Raw genomic sequence first — 15,336 nt, 5'->3', positions numbered from 1 at the left:
TTTTAAGCCCAGGCAGAATTGTTCTAAACCATTCCTGCCAAGGACCTGTGAACCGGGCTAGAAAATGTCTCTGTTTCAACAGCAATAATGCACGATGAACTCACAATCCTGTATGGAAGTACAATTTACAGAGGATTAAAAAAAACCTCATGAATGTTTTATTCCCATCCATCTCCCCTCAATGTGAAGGCTACTCTGCTTTTGTCCCCCTCCCACCTTCTCCCCTCCCCCACCTCAAATAAGCAGATGCAATCAAGGTGAAATTTATTTTGAACCAATTCTGCAAAACAGTTCAACAATGCCATACTTTATAAAAATACTTAGTTACATAATTAAACTTATTACTATTTATATAAAAAGTGTGAATGTGAATTTTAAACTCTGTTAAGATAAGAACCACATCAAGGTCTTCAGGTGAAACAAATAAATTTTCATAAACATACAAACTCTTTTGGAGAAGTTTTATAATACACAACCATTTACAATGAACACGTTCATTAAGTTAGTGTTTTATTCCTTTACTATACAAGTGTTATTACAATGAACTGTTCCATTCAGTAATTAAAAATCCATACAATGCCAGTGTCATTTTTGGCATTTTTTGTTATGACTGTATTAATACATAAACTCATATGATTGTGTTATTAATTTTAAAATATTTAGAAAAATTAAAATTTCTTCATATTTTTGGGTTTTGAGTATTGTGTGTCTGTATTTTTTTGTTTTGTTTTTGTTTTTCTTATAGAAAGCCCTTTTAAAATTTGATAACCACAGATGTATAGTTGATGAGCAATGATGAGGGAAAATGAAAAATGATGGCACTGTTTCTACACAGACCTGTTTGGTAGTTGGATTCAATGTAGTGTAAACCCATGAACGTTAAGTTTAGTACCAGAACTATATTACCAGCTTTTCTGAATTCATTTGTTGGATAGTTTTACAATGATGATATGAATTCCAGGCTGGTAACTAAGAGTGTTTCAAAATTAAAGTACATAAGCTTGATCAGAAATTCAAGAACCTCATGCAAATTGTTGAGTAAAAGACATGACATTATTGCTTGATATGTCAGTAGCCAAAGAAGATAAATCTAGATGTAGTGTCAGCTGGGCTGAATGCCAGCAAATTTTATTACTCGGACAATATTAAATATATTGTATCCCTTTATTTTTTAAACTTTCACATTTTCTTTCATTTATTTTTAGTTAAATAATTCTGTAGGAAGGGCAGAAGTGGGAAGAGCAACTGTGTGTGTGTGTCTTAATAGTCAAGAAAAGCAAAAGTGCAATCAAATCCCTGAACTAGTGATAGATAGCACTTGTGGCACCCACCCTTGTTAACACTTACAAGCCACATAAAACAGTACCAAACCTGTCTCTGAAAAAGGACTAAGAGATGGCCATTTACCAGCTTCAGTCTTGCTTTCCTGGTGAACTTTGTTCAGGTAGTCTTCCCATACAAAAGCTTGCTGTTTCATTGGAGCTTAAAAGATTAAAGGCTTTCCCCCCATGATTGTATTACATAGCTTCAAGTTCAAATATCATCATACTTTATCAACACAATTTTATAAAATATTACCTCATTTTCTAGTTACCTTCATTATTCTTAATTAGCTATGCAGAAAGAAAAAAAGGAAAAATCTCTCATGCTACTTTCCAGTTATATTAATACAAGTATTAACACAGTGCATTATGCTCTCTAATCTCACTATTGAGGTCTACCATTTAGATCAAGTTTCTCATTCACTGTTCCAATTTCTCTTTTTACCTGCCTACCCTAATTAAGTCCATGAAAGTGGAAGCTTAAAGATCGAGACTATAAATCAAATACAGTTGTACCATCTTTTGTTTTGCAGGGGTGGGGGCACACACATGTAGTTTTAAACACAGGGAGTTTTACTGAACTGGAATAGAATTGCTTGGTCCCACAACGTTCTTCTGCTTTAAAACGGCCTCACCCCAAGGACACTGATTCCAGACAATTCCCTCATTAGCAGTAGAATGATTAGCAAACACTGGGAGAATAAAGGATTTGAAACATTGTTTTTTCTGCTATTGTTCACACCAACACTCATTTTTTCTGCCCTGTATTCTCAGTAAGCTTCCTTTGGACCCTGAAAAGAAGTTGGGAAAGAGGAAAAAATAAAAACATGTCATTGGTAAATCAGAGTATAACACTTTAAAAGTGGTTTTGTGCAACTGCATTATGAAATTCCAGTTTGCCATTAAGAGCATGCAAAGTAGCGAAGATTTTCTTTCCTGTGATTTCTTAGAGACTTCAGGAATTCTTTGCAAGTCTTTTACATTTGGCAGATTTGTGCATGTTGGCTTATAAATTGTCTCCAGGCTGGTACTGTGGTTCTGTAGCAGTAAAGTAGTCCTCCAAGAAAGACTGTATATACTCAAATGTTGGTCTCTCATCAGGGTCCTTCTTCCAGCACAGTTTCATTAACTCATGGAGAGACTCTGGGCAGCCTTGCGGACAAGGCATCCTATACCCACGTTCCACTTGTTCCAGAACTTCTCGATTCACCATTCCTAAAAGGAAAGCATATTTGCTCTGAATGACATTATGCAAAGAACAGTTTCCCAAAGTTTTTCCAGAACCTCTGCAGCTGCAATGCATGTGATTCTACCAGAACAGAATCTTTAATGAACACACTTTATAGTGAATTAATTTTTTTCATTTTGCATTAAATACATTTTCTGAAAATTATTTCAGTAAACTGGTAATTCCTCAACACCTGGTACTTTTCCCTTTCTCCCTCTCCCACTGCATTGGACCTGTCCTTTCAGAAAGGAGACTCAAGCACAAATAGCTTCTCCCTGCCTTAGGTTCCACTCAAGGACTGCTTAACTTGAAATCTGGCCAAGAAAAAGGCTTTATATATCCCTAACGGAACCGTCTTACAAATTCCAGATCCAGCAAAATATCTGCTAAAAAATGTTTCATTTCAAAAACTGGTTTAGCAGGTCCAGTGTATTGATGCTTTCTGCAGCCTGGGAAAATATCAAAAGTAGAAATATCAGGGACAGATAGGAAACATAAGGATCCCCACTAATCTGAAATAAACTGTCAGTCACATTTAGAAGTGCTATTATGTTAAAACTCTTCAAAATATGCAATATTTAATCTGAAAAAAAAAAAAAATCTTTCTGAACAAAGGAACCAGTGAGGTGTGACTAAGTTTTTGTCTCTGCTTGTCAACTGTGGGCTCTGAATGAAGGGAAAAAGTACAAAAGGTAACTTCAGAGGCACAAAATACAACAAAGAAAAGAAAAGAAAAATCTATTAAATCTTCCTGTTACCTGGATATGGCACTCTTCCCTTAGTTACCAGCTCTGTCAGTAAAATTCCAAATGACCACACATCCGACTTGATTGTAAACCGACCATACAACGCTGCTTCTGGAGCGGTCCATTTAATTGGAAATTTAGCTCCTACAAACATTGGAAAGACAGATTCTCAATTTTCCCTTGCTAATCCACAATTTGTTTAAACTTCAAAATATTTGGAAAAAAATAATACACTAAAAACATTTTTATACTTTGCTTTATTGATAAAATTCAAGGTGGTATAGTATTTTAGTATGTCTCAAACTAGGACAGCAACTACTGGCTACAATATCTGGAAGCACTAAAGACATCTGAGAGTCTTATTTAAATATGTTTCAAAAAGTGAACCTGATGAACAACATCTCTGGAATCACATCTCTCTTCAAACTGTAGTACATTTTATCCCCCAGAAATAATTAAAAATGCTTTATGAAAACACAAACAAACTGCCACATAACTTTGAACAAAGGAACTTTACTAGGATTACACCTAGGCAAGGGGCTCACCTAAACATAGCTGTGAAAGCACACTTCCACGCATGATCTTTATCCATGAACACACAATACACAGGCATGTGCTGCTAAATGTAATAGTTCTAAGCAATTGAAAGGCAATCAGTCTTATTAATTAAATAAATTAACTGGCCTTACCTTGTCTCGCAGTGTACTCATTGTCCTCTATTAACCTTGCTAAACCAAAATCTGCTATTTTACACACAAGATTGTCTCCTACAAGAATGTTAGCTGCCCGGAGGTCCCTGTGGATGTAGTTCATTCTTTCAATGTAAGCCATGCCGTCCGCAATCTCAAAAAGAAAAGTGTTACAAAAGGTTATTTTTCATGACTATATACATCTCTCCCAAGCATTAAACTGCACCCCTTTATTTTAGCTCCATTCCCATTGTGTAAGTATAGGAATTATAACATAGCAACCAAGAGCTTGGCCCTGATTAGTGTGTCTGGCTGCTAATTGCAAGCCAGACTGTTTCCTTTCTGACAAATTACAACCCACAAGAGAAGGTGTAAGACAGAGCAGCATATAACAGCCAGAACATTCAATAATTTTGTTTAGTTGATATCTAATACCTCTTCTCTAAGCACAAAATACAGTTTTTTCGGTACCTGAGCAGCCATGTCGACCAGCTGTGGGAGTTTTAAGTATTTTCCTTCCCCTTCTTTAAGGAAGTCTAGCAAGCTGCCTGTAAAACATGACACATTTGGGGGAAAAAAAGGAAAAAAACAAAAACATTAACTTGACCTGAAAACACAAGTGAGATTTTTTTTTTTTTTTTTTATTCTTAGACATTATGATTGACACATTTATCTCATGAAATCTGTACTTGCAAATCCATCATTTACCAGAATATGTGACCCAATGATCATGCCCATAGTTACCTCTGCACTGGTAACTAGTTAGTGCAATTCTATCCAAGTGGTTTGGAATCCACTTCAATGATGCAAGTAACTAAACAGTAATAAAACAGACTGCTGTTTTTGGCAACACATTAGAATTTTTCCAGTGTTGTTGGGATCAGTGCTCCTCCTAAGCTGGAGAAAGCTGGACTTTCTTCCACTGTAAGATTTATAATTACAGAACAAAAAAACCTCTATTCCTTACTTACATTTTTTTGCCAGCCCAAATCATATATTAGAGAAATTATTCTGAATTTTTTTCTTTTATTTTCTTACATTTGCTTATATTTGCTTTTCCTTTCTTACAGGGAAAACTATTTTCCGTTCTTTACGATACCTTATTTTCTCCCATTTATATGATGCAGTTGTACCCAGAACATTACAGGAGCAGTATCTGAAATCAGTTCCAAGGACCTGTGCTTCAGTTATGACAACAAACTCTACCTGTGCAGTAAAGCTTTGTCTCTATGTAACAGTTTTCCCTACAGGCAGCATTATGTCACGTGAGGTAAGAACATGACCTCTTTCCTAAGAAACTGGTGAAAATTGGTAGCTACTCACTCTTGTCACAGTCAAAATGACAGGAACAAAATTATAAGTGTGGCCATGGTGGGGAAAAACCACTTGACTGCATACCCTGAAGTGGATTCATAGTAGCAACTCTGAATTAGAGTTCTCCAAAATAACTTTTGTGAAGCTGTATTTTTGCACAGTGAAAGTAAAAATGTGGCAGGCCAGACCCACACTGCTGCTGCTGTTTGCTGTGTGTGTTTGCACAGACTTTTTCTGACATTGGTTCATGAGATCAAAGGACTGAAGAGGAGCAAAGATTTCACGCTGATCTCTAGTAACCTGTCCACAGTGCAAAAAACAGTTAGATACTCTGCAGTTTGTACCTATTTATTTTCCTTGTAAGAGGGGAAATATAAATAAAAATAAATAGTTCTACCAGCTTAGAACAAAGAAGTTCTATAGGTTTTTTTGTAAAATGTGAAATTTGTCAAAGGAAAGCTACAAAAAGAAGCTTCCAACAGCATTTAGAAACCATAATTTAGACAAATTACAATTCTTTACTTCTGCTTTTGCAAGGTAACCAGTTCTGGTAGTAAAGTTTGCTTTTCTTTAGACAGTTATAAATATTTCATTCCTTATTGCCTTGCTGAAACCTGATTTCTGAACAATGGAAACTGATTTTGCATGGCTGTCTAGTGTTTTTTAGGAACCAAAATGCAGAAGGAACTTTTTAAATTTTCTGTTCTTTTTTACCTTTTTAAACTTTTACAACCCTTTAAAAACCCAATCCAAACAGGAAAAAAGCAAATCCATACATTTGTAGTGCAGTACTGAACACCACTAGCCACTCCTTGCTTCTGTATCTTATGAGGATAGCAAAATTTCTCTGTGAGTTGAATAGAAGTCTGTATTTTATAAAAAATGGAATAATTGACTTGGAAATCTGCTGCTTCTTAACACTAATATGCTTATGATGTTTATTTCTACATTCTGCCTAAATCTCTAAATCTCTGTTTCAGCAGCAGGGGGAGGGGGAAATGATATAGAGCAAAGGAAGAAGGATCAAAGACTGAAAACAAGGGGATAAAGGAGGGAGTCTGAGGAAAAAAACCCTCAACCTTTTTAAAATTTACTATTACACTGCTGGGAAAGAAACACTAAAAACTCAAAGCTCAACACGTTCTGTTGTTAGCATGACCTGTCTACAGGCAGCCATAATTTTATAATAATATTCCCAGCTACACCATTCCATTTAAAATGTGATGGACAGTACACACTAAAAATCAGGAGAACTTCCCCTCCCTCCCCCCCACCCCCCATCTTATACTTGGAAGATTAGCAAGGGTGACACAGATGTGCAAAAAAAACATGCCTCTGCCCATAATCTAAATCAGAACTGCTCCAAGTAGGTCAAGTGTTGCTCATTTTAATTTAATCAAAATTAACACTTATACTCCAGTTAGCTTACACCTAACATTAATTAAACATTTGATTTACTGCTGAGCTCTTAAATAACCTTTTAAATGTAGTATTTCTAACTATTCTGTCCCGCACCTTTTGTCATGAATTCAGTGACGATGTAGATAGGCTCCTCAGAAACGACTGCGTATAGAGGAACAAGTTTGTCATGTCGTAGTTTCTTCATGATCTGAGCCTCCTGCAGGAAAGCTTCTGGCATCATTGTACCAGGTTTTAGTGTCTTGATTGCTACTTTTGTAGTTCCATTCCATGTTCCTAGAGAAACAGATCAGGTTTTATTCCCCACTGTAATAGTGAAGAAATTTTCTGCTGAAACTTTTTTTGCTTCTGTTTTCTCAGCTAACAGAATAATCATAAACTAGAACTATATTGAATATTAATTTTACCAATACATGCATGATCGTAACTGGTATTTTTTCCCTTCATTTCTCTATGATATTGTCTTTTCAGATCCCAATACTGATTTACTTACAATACTATTAAAACATTCACAGCAACAACTGAAATGTGTCACATTAAGCTCTTACCCATCCATACTTCACCAAAACATCCTTGGCCCAACTTAACTTCCAGCCTTAAAGATTCTCTAGGAATTTCCCAGGCATCTTTTGCTAGTCCCTGTGTTTGTGGTTTCACAGTGGGACACACAGTTGTTAGCTTATGACACAGCCCATCGGCATGTTCTGGAAAACAGGAAAAATATTTAACAGCTTCACAGTTAAGGAGGGGTAAAACTGCAACAAAAGTAACATCTTAATATTGATAAAGAATTAGTCAATTTACTTTTTGTTGAAATCAGAAGGAAATTTTATAGTTGTGAATTTTAAGAATATGCTATGTACACAGTCCTTCTTCCTCACCATAGGCACAGGGTAACATTGGGACACTGGAACTTGGGCTTACCTCTGTAGTGTTTCACCAACTTCTGCAGAGATTCAAATTGTGCTCTGGTTGTGATATAGTATCCACCATTGTCAAGTTTCCTGATTTTGTAGTGTTTTACATTATCACCTCTGACCTCATCCCAGTCACGTATAGAAAGGGAATAAGCACCTAGGAAAAAAGTGACATCTGGTGCTTCACTAAAATATTAAAAGGTATTTAAGGTATCTCCCCAACTGTCCTGCACATACATGGTGTGCACATTCATGTGTATCATGGGATAGACATAATAATGTTCACCTTGCTGGTGGGGAGAGTAGGGAATGGGAGAGAGAAGAGATACACAGACACATACATACCTTTAGTGGTTTCACTCTCTCTTACTAAGAAAATACCACGCTGGTTCCCAGGATTTAAAAGTAGCCTTTCTGCATCTTTCCTGCCCATCTTACCAAAATACCACCTAGAAAAAATTAAAAGAAAATGTGTAAATAAAAGCTTCCTATGCTTTAGTACTCATAAGCAAAAGTTTTAGGAATCTCAAGCACTGACTGGACCATTATTCCAAAACAGTTACTGGGCTACAAGTATCCCAAAGCAGATACAGATCAACAAAAAGCAATGACATACATGTAATCAAAAGATTAAGACAACCTATTTCTATATGACTGTCATTTCTATTATTTACAAAATACATATGAAGAGGCCTGTATCTGCAAACCCTATGGTTTTCTGCTGGTTTAACAACAGACATCAACTGTTCTTAACACTGAATGGGAGACACTCCTCAGGCTAAGTTTACAGGCCAAGATAAATCAGATGAGACACTTTGGGGGGCACATTCAACAATGCAGCAGCTGACACCCCCTTCTTTAAAAAGTTTTGGTTTTATGTTAGAAAACAATTTTTAATGCAAAGTGAGTGTGCATAAATATAATTGGATGACAGGCTCATTCTGGTTGGAAGGACCCTTGGAGTTCTCTGGTCCAGCCTCCTGCTGCAGGCAGGGTCAGCAGTGACATCAGACCTAGTTGCTCAGGATGTAGTACACTTTAGGCTTGAAAATCTTGAAGGACAGACTATCAACCTGGGCAACCTGTACCCCTTCCTGGCTGTCCTCAGGATAAAAAGTTTCCTAAATTCAGCTAGAATCTCTCCTGTTTCATTTTCTGTTGCCTCCCATCTTTCTCTGCATCAGTAGAGAGCACATTTTTCTACTGATCACTTAAGAAAAACCCTATGATAGGTGTCATTTACTTCTCTGTGAGTAACATTCCAAATTGCTGAATCATTCTGATACCAAAAAGAACACAGATGTTTTAAAAGACTTGCATTTTTTCTTGCCTTCAGCTCTTTCACAAAAGGAGTTTTTATTTCTACACTCCCACAGCATGCTCATCCTGATGAAGACCCTGCACACAGCGCTGTCCTGAGCCAGTGATAATTTTAAGGTCCATCTTCATATGAATCCCCAGACTTTGGAGTAAGACTTATTTCTAACTGCATTTTATTTTTATTAGGTGCCTCAGAAGTTACAAAGTGACGTAAAGTGTAAATTTCAAACATTTTTCTCTGCCACTATCATATCGTCAAACTAATTTGGCTTCATGAGTGATGGGAAAACTGGTATTGGAAACTGCTGCACAGCAATGGCTTTGTGGGTGAAACATTTTCTGGGGGAAAAATGTAGATAAAGAGGGATCACTTTGTTGGCCATGAGCAGAATGGCCTGTGCAATCACATGGAAATTTGAAACTTATTCTTACATTTTGTTGTATTTTCAGTTTGAGTGTTGAAGGAGATGTGCAAAGTTAGAAATGGATATGAGAGTATATGCACTGGAAACAATTTAGAGGTAACCCATAATCTTACAGAAGCAAACTTGAATCTTAGTTCATAACTTCACATGAAAATGCCTCTTCCCTGGACTACAACAATTTACAAACTATATTGTAAAATGCTGTTTTATTTCACTACCTATAAGTAGGGTTGAATTGCTTTACTTTTCAGAGACAATTAAACATTTATATTATGGTGTCATTAAAAAAAAGCACACAAATAATATGAATCCTGTCACAAGCAGTTTCTGCTATAAATGCCTCCAAGACTAGAAAAGGCCACAGACAAAATCTTAGCAACTTGGGGCTCTGTATTGCATTTGCACTTGTAACTTTAATTGCAGCCACAACACAAAATCTACAAACACTGTCAAAGCACAGAGCTAACAAACTCTAAAGCAAATGCACTTTATCCAAATACTGTGGGGATATATAATAAAATTAGCACTGGTTCTTTAAAATAAACAGTTTTTAAAAGCTAACTCATTCATCACCCTTCACTCTCACCTCTAGTCATCACATAAACTTATGACAAATCCCACCACTGTTATGGCCAGTGTTTAGGAGCCATACTTTCTTTGTAAAAAGCTATCATTTCCATTTTACCACCACTGCAGTTGTAATGACATAAGCTTTTATTGCATAGTTAAAAAAAAAAAAAAAAAAATTCGACTTTTTTTCTTTTTTTAATCATTTTAAAACCAGATGAAACTGAAGGTTGTAAAAAAACTGAGCATCGTTGATAAAATAATTTTTTAATAGCAAAGAGCCATGTGAGAGCAGCAGCAGCAACATGCAAAAGACTCAGCTTGAGATTCAGGAAACATGTTGAAAATCAGGCACTTTTCCCAGATTTGCAGTAGCAAACAGAGAAGTGCATAGCTCACATATCAGGGAGCCTCTGATTGACAGTATTATGCCTGTATATTGAAACAAGAGCTGTGCAACTTTATATTCCTAGTACAGCAAATACTTATGACAAATCCCACCTTGGAAAAAGCATAACCTAAAACTTTAGTCCAACCTACGGATTCCACAGTCATTTTATGTGGTTGTCTAAGCACTTCAGGATGTTAATAAATAAATGTAGAAAGTACTGGTACACAAAGCAGTATAATTTTCCAAATTCACAGCAGTCAAACAATTAGCAATTAGCATATCAAACAATTTTGTCACCAAAAAGTTATTGCAGATTAATAGATTAGCAATAATTGTGCAGACAAATGCTTTTGTAGAATGTAAGGTTAGGTCATACCAAGTACACAGCTGATCTTGACTCAGGGTTTGGCAAGTGAAAATAAGGATAAAAACCTTATGTTGATGGTGTGTTGTGTGAACTCTTTAGCTAGAACCCACCCATGTTTGCTTTATATTGTACACAAAGTGTGCCCTACAATTTTTATCATTCTTGAATTCTCCCATCCTTTCTCCTTTAGCCCCACATGTGGCAAGCGGGCATAAAACATCTGTGTGCGTGTCCACATCATGCTTACTAATAATTATACCTTTGACATAATCCAAACAGCACTGCTATCCTCTCAATAACAATATTCTCCTACTTTACTCTTAAATGTTACATATAATGAATTTAAAAACAGTATCACCACAGGGTACAAAGTGTGTTAGATTGAGAGGCTACATTGTCTTACTCTTCTGCTTGAATGGAGTCTGCAGGAGCTACGTAATTGCTTGGGATGTAGCCTGTCTTTCCTGTAGCAATGGATCTTGCTTCCCACCAGTCTCCTTCCCTGCAATGAAATATCAATTATCTCTTCCACATTTAAACAACACAAAATTCTGTAGCACTTGTAACACACTCATATGAAAGGCAGGTAAATTAGGTAACATTTTATCTTAATTATGAGGGCATCTAAAATAGTTGGTGCTGCACCAACATATATCTTGTGTTCTGAGGAACACAAATGTCTCTTCTCTAATGTCTCTTAGGAATTTAATATTTTAAAGATTTGGAGCTTTTTTTTTTTTTTAAATGTAAAACCAAAATGCTTTATGGCAGAGATATGTAAATAAACTTCTGAGCTGTCTAGTCTTCCTCTGCCTCTCCAGATCAGAGAGTAACTCCAGGGTGCAAAGTCTGGGATGGAGCAGTACCTGTGGCCACCTTTTGTGCCCTGAAGGGGGTAGCTGTGCCTTGCTGCAGCAGGGAGAGGAAGGAAGTCACCCAGCCGAGAAGAGGCTTGGGGCTACCACAGTTGCTACAGTTCTATGTCTGCACCCAAACCCTCATCTCAACCTGAAAAGTTATTGTCTTAGCAGTATTATATATTTTAACCCCATGCTTGTTGAATACTGAATGTATTAAAAAAAAAAAAAAAAAATTAAAAAAAACAATCTATCTACCCTTTACTGAAATAGGATACAGATTTTCAAAAGAATTCAGGATCTAATTATTCCAAACAACCCAGTGAGGTCTGTGAATGAGAACACTTACGTGTTATTTATTATCTGGAACCGTTCACCTTTCTTAAATGAAAGGTCATCTGTAGTTCTAGCTTCATAATCATATAAGGCCACAAATACAGTAACACCACCTTAAGAAAAAGAAAAAAATCCCATATGATCTAGCAGTAATGTTACAACACTTGATTTAAGGACTTGTCCATGAAACAATTAATCAGTTTGGACTTGGAAGCAACTAAACACTCTGGGTTGCATCTCATTTTGGAAGATAGATCAATAACCTGCTAATTTCTTAGGACTGCCTATAAACAGACATTCTGAAAATATGCTTATACACCACAAAAGGCCACTAGACACATCACTGGAACTACATTAATAATTACAGCACTTATATACAGAAACTTGCATGATGCATCATCAGAGAAAAAAAAACAACAAAAAAACAACCAAAAAAACCTAGCTTCTTTATTAAGCTTGTTTCTTGTTAAGAAATGCAATTCAGGAAGAACCTCCACCACCACAACGGTGAACAATCAGCCACTAATTTTCACAGACGTAAAAGTTCCTGTTGCACTTAGCTATAAATAACTGATGTATTCCCAACTTTTTGAGGTTACACATCAAGACCTACCCAAGGAACTGAACCAGAAATAGGAGTATTCTCTTGAGGACAAAGACATTCCTCTACTTCAGCACTGCTGATTTTTTTGATTCCACCAAGTCTCTCCACCCGTGAAGCAGACCCTTGCCGAGGATGATCCAACAGTGCTTTACTCCAGAGAACAAGGACCAAGACAGGTCACATGAAGAACAGCTGCACTCCACCAACCCTAAGGAATCTGCTTTCCCATCCCACTTCTGGTACAGGGCATACTGTTGAACAGGTCCCCCAAAGAGGACAGATATGAGAGAGGTGGGTGGTAGGAAGGCTTCTACACTTACCAGCAGAAAAACTTTTTCTATACTTCAAAGGACTAATCTTTAAAACTGGGAAGATGGACAAGAGGAAGAGGGAAAGCAGAACAGGGTGTTTGACAGGTACAGGCTACTAGCAAAAACGAAAGAACCAAGTACCATAATTAGGAGAAAGCTGAAATAGAAAATAGCAAATAGACAATTCAGAAAGACTTTTTAAGCCCTAGAAATGCTATTTCTCAGTCTAATGAATGTTTAAGAAGCCTAGTGATCATCCAAGCAATAACATTTTTAAATGTATAATACTACATCTCTAATATGCACATATACATACCAGGATATACATGAAAGTCCACCAAGAGAACACACTGCACCTAATTTTAGATCTTACAATTAGCATGACAGTGATCAGAAAGGAAGAATACATAATGCAATGGCAATAATCTATATACAATATTCTTTTGCAATGTCACTTTTTGACATAATAGCTCCTAATCACCTAAATATTTTCATTTGGTTTGGAGTCTTCCTGTAGTTACAGTCTCTCCGTTGGCCTCAGCTGGAAATGAATTTACAGTTCTGCTAGGCAAAACAGAACAAAATCCCCACAGGAGGTCAGAGTAATTGAGTTTTTTTTAAAAGTGTGATTTATGAACTGAAAATGAATTAAAGATATTCCTTAGAAGTTAGCAGCTCCTAATTTAAGTTAAAAATGAAAACAGTTCCACCAATTTTTATCCTTATTACTACATTATTTTGATGACACAAACTGGTAAGTGGAGCAAGAAAATAGTGAGGATACAACCATATTTACACAAACAGAAAGCCAGTGTTATGGAAACAAACCATCCCCAGAGAGTTTTTCAGCAGATGAAAACAATCAATACTCTCAATTCACAATATCACAAAAGTTTTTAACTGCATATACAGAAACTCGAAAAACTTCAACTACCATAAACCCTCTTTTTATTCTCAGTCACAAGTGTTATTTTTTCATAGCAAAGAATAATAAAATACTTGAAGAGAACAGCATCAGCACAGACTGATTTAAACAAAGGTATTGTCAAATGACATTTCAAGTCTCTTGCAGCTGTTTTCTTCATGAACCACTGCAAAGTAATCTAGTTTAGCTGCTCTAGTTATTTGCAGCCACAAGACTTCCCTTAAAGATTTTCCTTTCATTTGGTCAGTAGTCCATCTTCTAATCTATGGTTTTGGTGAGAAGACTTTACCTTCTTGTTCAGCATGGGGATTACAGAGCACTAGCACAGCTTCATGGAAGGCAAGAACAGCAATCCATTTATCTGTTTTGATTTTCAGCAATATTCTGTGAATTCAAAGTATCTGAAGACAGACAGTGTGTAATATAGGAGCAATGTGACTAACTCAGGTTTCTTCTCCTTTTCTGTTCTAGAGGAATAAAAGATAGCTCAACTCTTCTCAGCCTCACTATAGGCCATGATGACAACCATATCATCCTCTTGTCACACATCACTGATCAACTGGATAAGTACTACTGACACTTACATCCTGTTTGACAAGCCCATCTATTCTCCTCTCTTGTGAAGCAAAGGGAAACAGAATGTGATCCAGTGTTTTATTGGTCACAAATACAAAGAGCTTACAGCAGATGAAGGCTGTCATCTCACTCGCTCACAAAAACACCCAATTTTGATTGATCTGAAAAAATTTTGATTGATCTGAAAAGCAGTACTGAATGTACCAAATAACTGTTAGTGCAATTTTATTTGTGTATGTATGTATGTATTTATTTAAATGTGTGTTTTTTTGTGGATGGGCTGATTTTACAGAACGAGAAGGAATCATTTAGTATGCAGTATCATTTTACCTAATTGCAAAACAATGCGAGCACAAATCAGCCTGCCTGCTGATAACTTTTCACACTAATGAGATATCAAGACTCTCTTTTCAGGAGAAATCTCTCTTGTTGACTCTGGTTCAAGATACAGCATGCTTAACAATCAGCAGGAACAGGAACAGGGCAAGAGAACATCCCCTCTGGCCTCTGCAGCAAAGGATTTGTGGTGCCCAGTGGGGGGCTACATCCCTGATGTCTGGGTATGCCCAAGACTGCCTGCATGCACTGCTGGAGATTCCTACATGACCAAAGAACCAGATCTAGTAAGAAGAAATATGCCATGGTTCCTGGGGGAGATGAAATACAATAAACTTTCCTCAGCAGATCTAATGAAAATAAAGAAATGCCGTGTTTATTTAATTTCAGCATATGTTCATCCAAAACAGGGATTCAGAGCTGACTCATAAATGATACAGTCTAGATGTTCATTTTAATTATTTGGTTTTTAATGTATTCCAAAGAAAAGGACTATGAGGTGATCATTACCTAACAATTCATATTTGGTTTCCTGAACTGCTTAATGACAAGGTTAGAATGTGTTTTCATGGATCTTAAATATCTTGTATTTAAAAGACTTTAAATGCCACTGGGACAATGCAAACACTTAAGCATCATAATTGTGCCAACATTAGATGTTTGTGGGAAAACTAGAAATAGACTAA

The 15,336-nt window shown here is 36.5% G+C and overlaps 1 protein-coding gene across 2 annotated transcripts in view; it reads right to left on the bottom strand.

The window, feature by feature from the left end:
• Positions 1-222: 222 nt before the first annotated feature.
• Positions 223-15,336, bottom strand: part of YES1 (YES proto-oncogene 1, Src family tyrosine kinase) — a 50,250-nt gene continuing 35,136 nt past the window's right edge. For both annotated transcript variants that reach the window (XM_058832567.1, XM_058832568.1), the window contains exons 3-12: positions 11,912-12,011; positions 11,109-11,207; positions 7,981-8,084; positions 7,643-7,792; positions 7,267-7,422; positions 6,815-6,994; positions 4,457-4,533; positions 3,986-4,139; positions 3,309-3,440; positions 223-2,537 (exon numbers count right to left, since the gene is read on the bottom strand). In XM_058832567.1, the coding sequence (XP_058688550.1) occupies positions 2,329-2,537; positions 3,309-3,440; positions 3,986-4,139; positions 4,457-4,533; positions 6,815-6,994; positions 7,267-7,422; positions 7,643-7,792; positions 7,981-8,084; positions 11,109-11,207; positions 11,912-12,011 (1,361 nt within the window). In that variant the 3' untranslated portion in view covers positions 223-2,328. The remainder of the gene's footprint in view (positions 2,538-3,308; positions 3,441-3,985; positions 4,140-4,456; positions 4,534-6,814; positions 6,995-7,266; positions 7,423-7,642; positions 7,793-7,980; positions 8,085-11,108; positions 11,208-11,911; positions 12,012-15,336) is intronic.

This window comes from Poecile atricapillus, chromosome 2, assembly GCF_030490865.1.
Source record: "Poecile atricapillus isolate bPoeAtr1 chromosome 2, bPoeAtr1.hap1, whole genome shotgun sequence".
In the NCBI taxonomy this organism is placed as follows: domain Eukaryota; kingdom Metazoa; phylum Chordata; class Aves; order Passeriformes; family Paridae; genus Poecile; species Poecile atricapillus.
The sequence above is the reverse complement of the archived record's forward strand: the minus strand, read 5'-3'. Positions and strand labels throughout refer to the sequence as shown.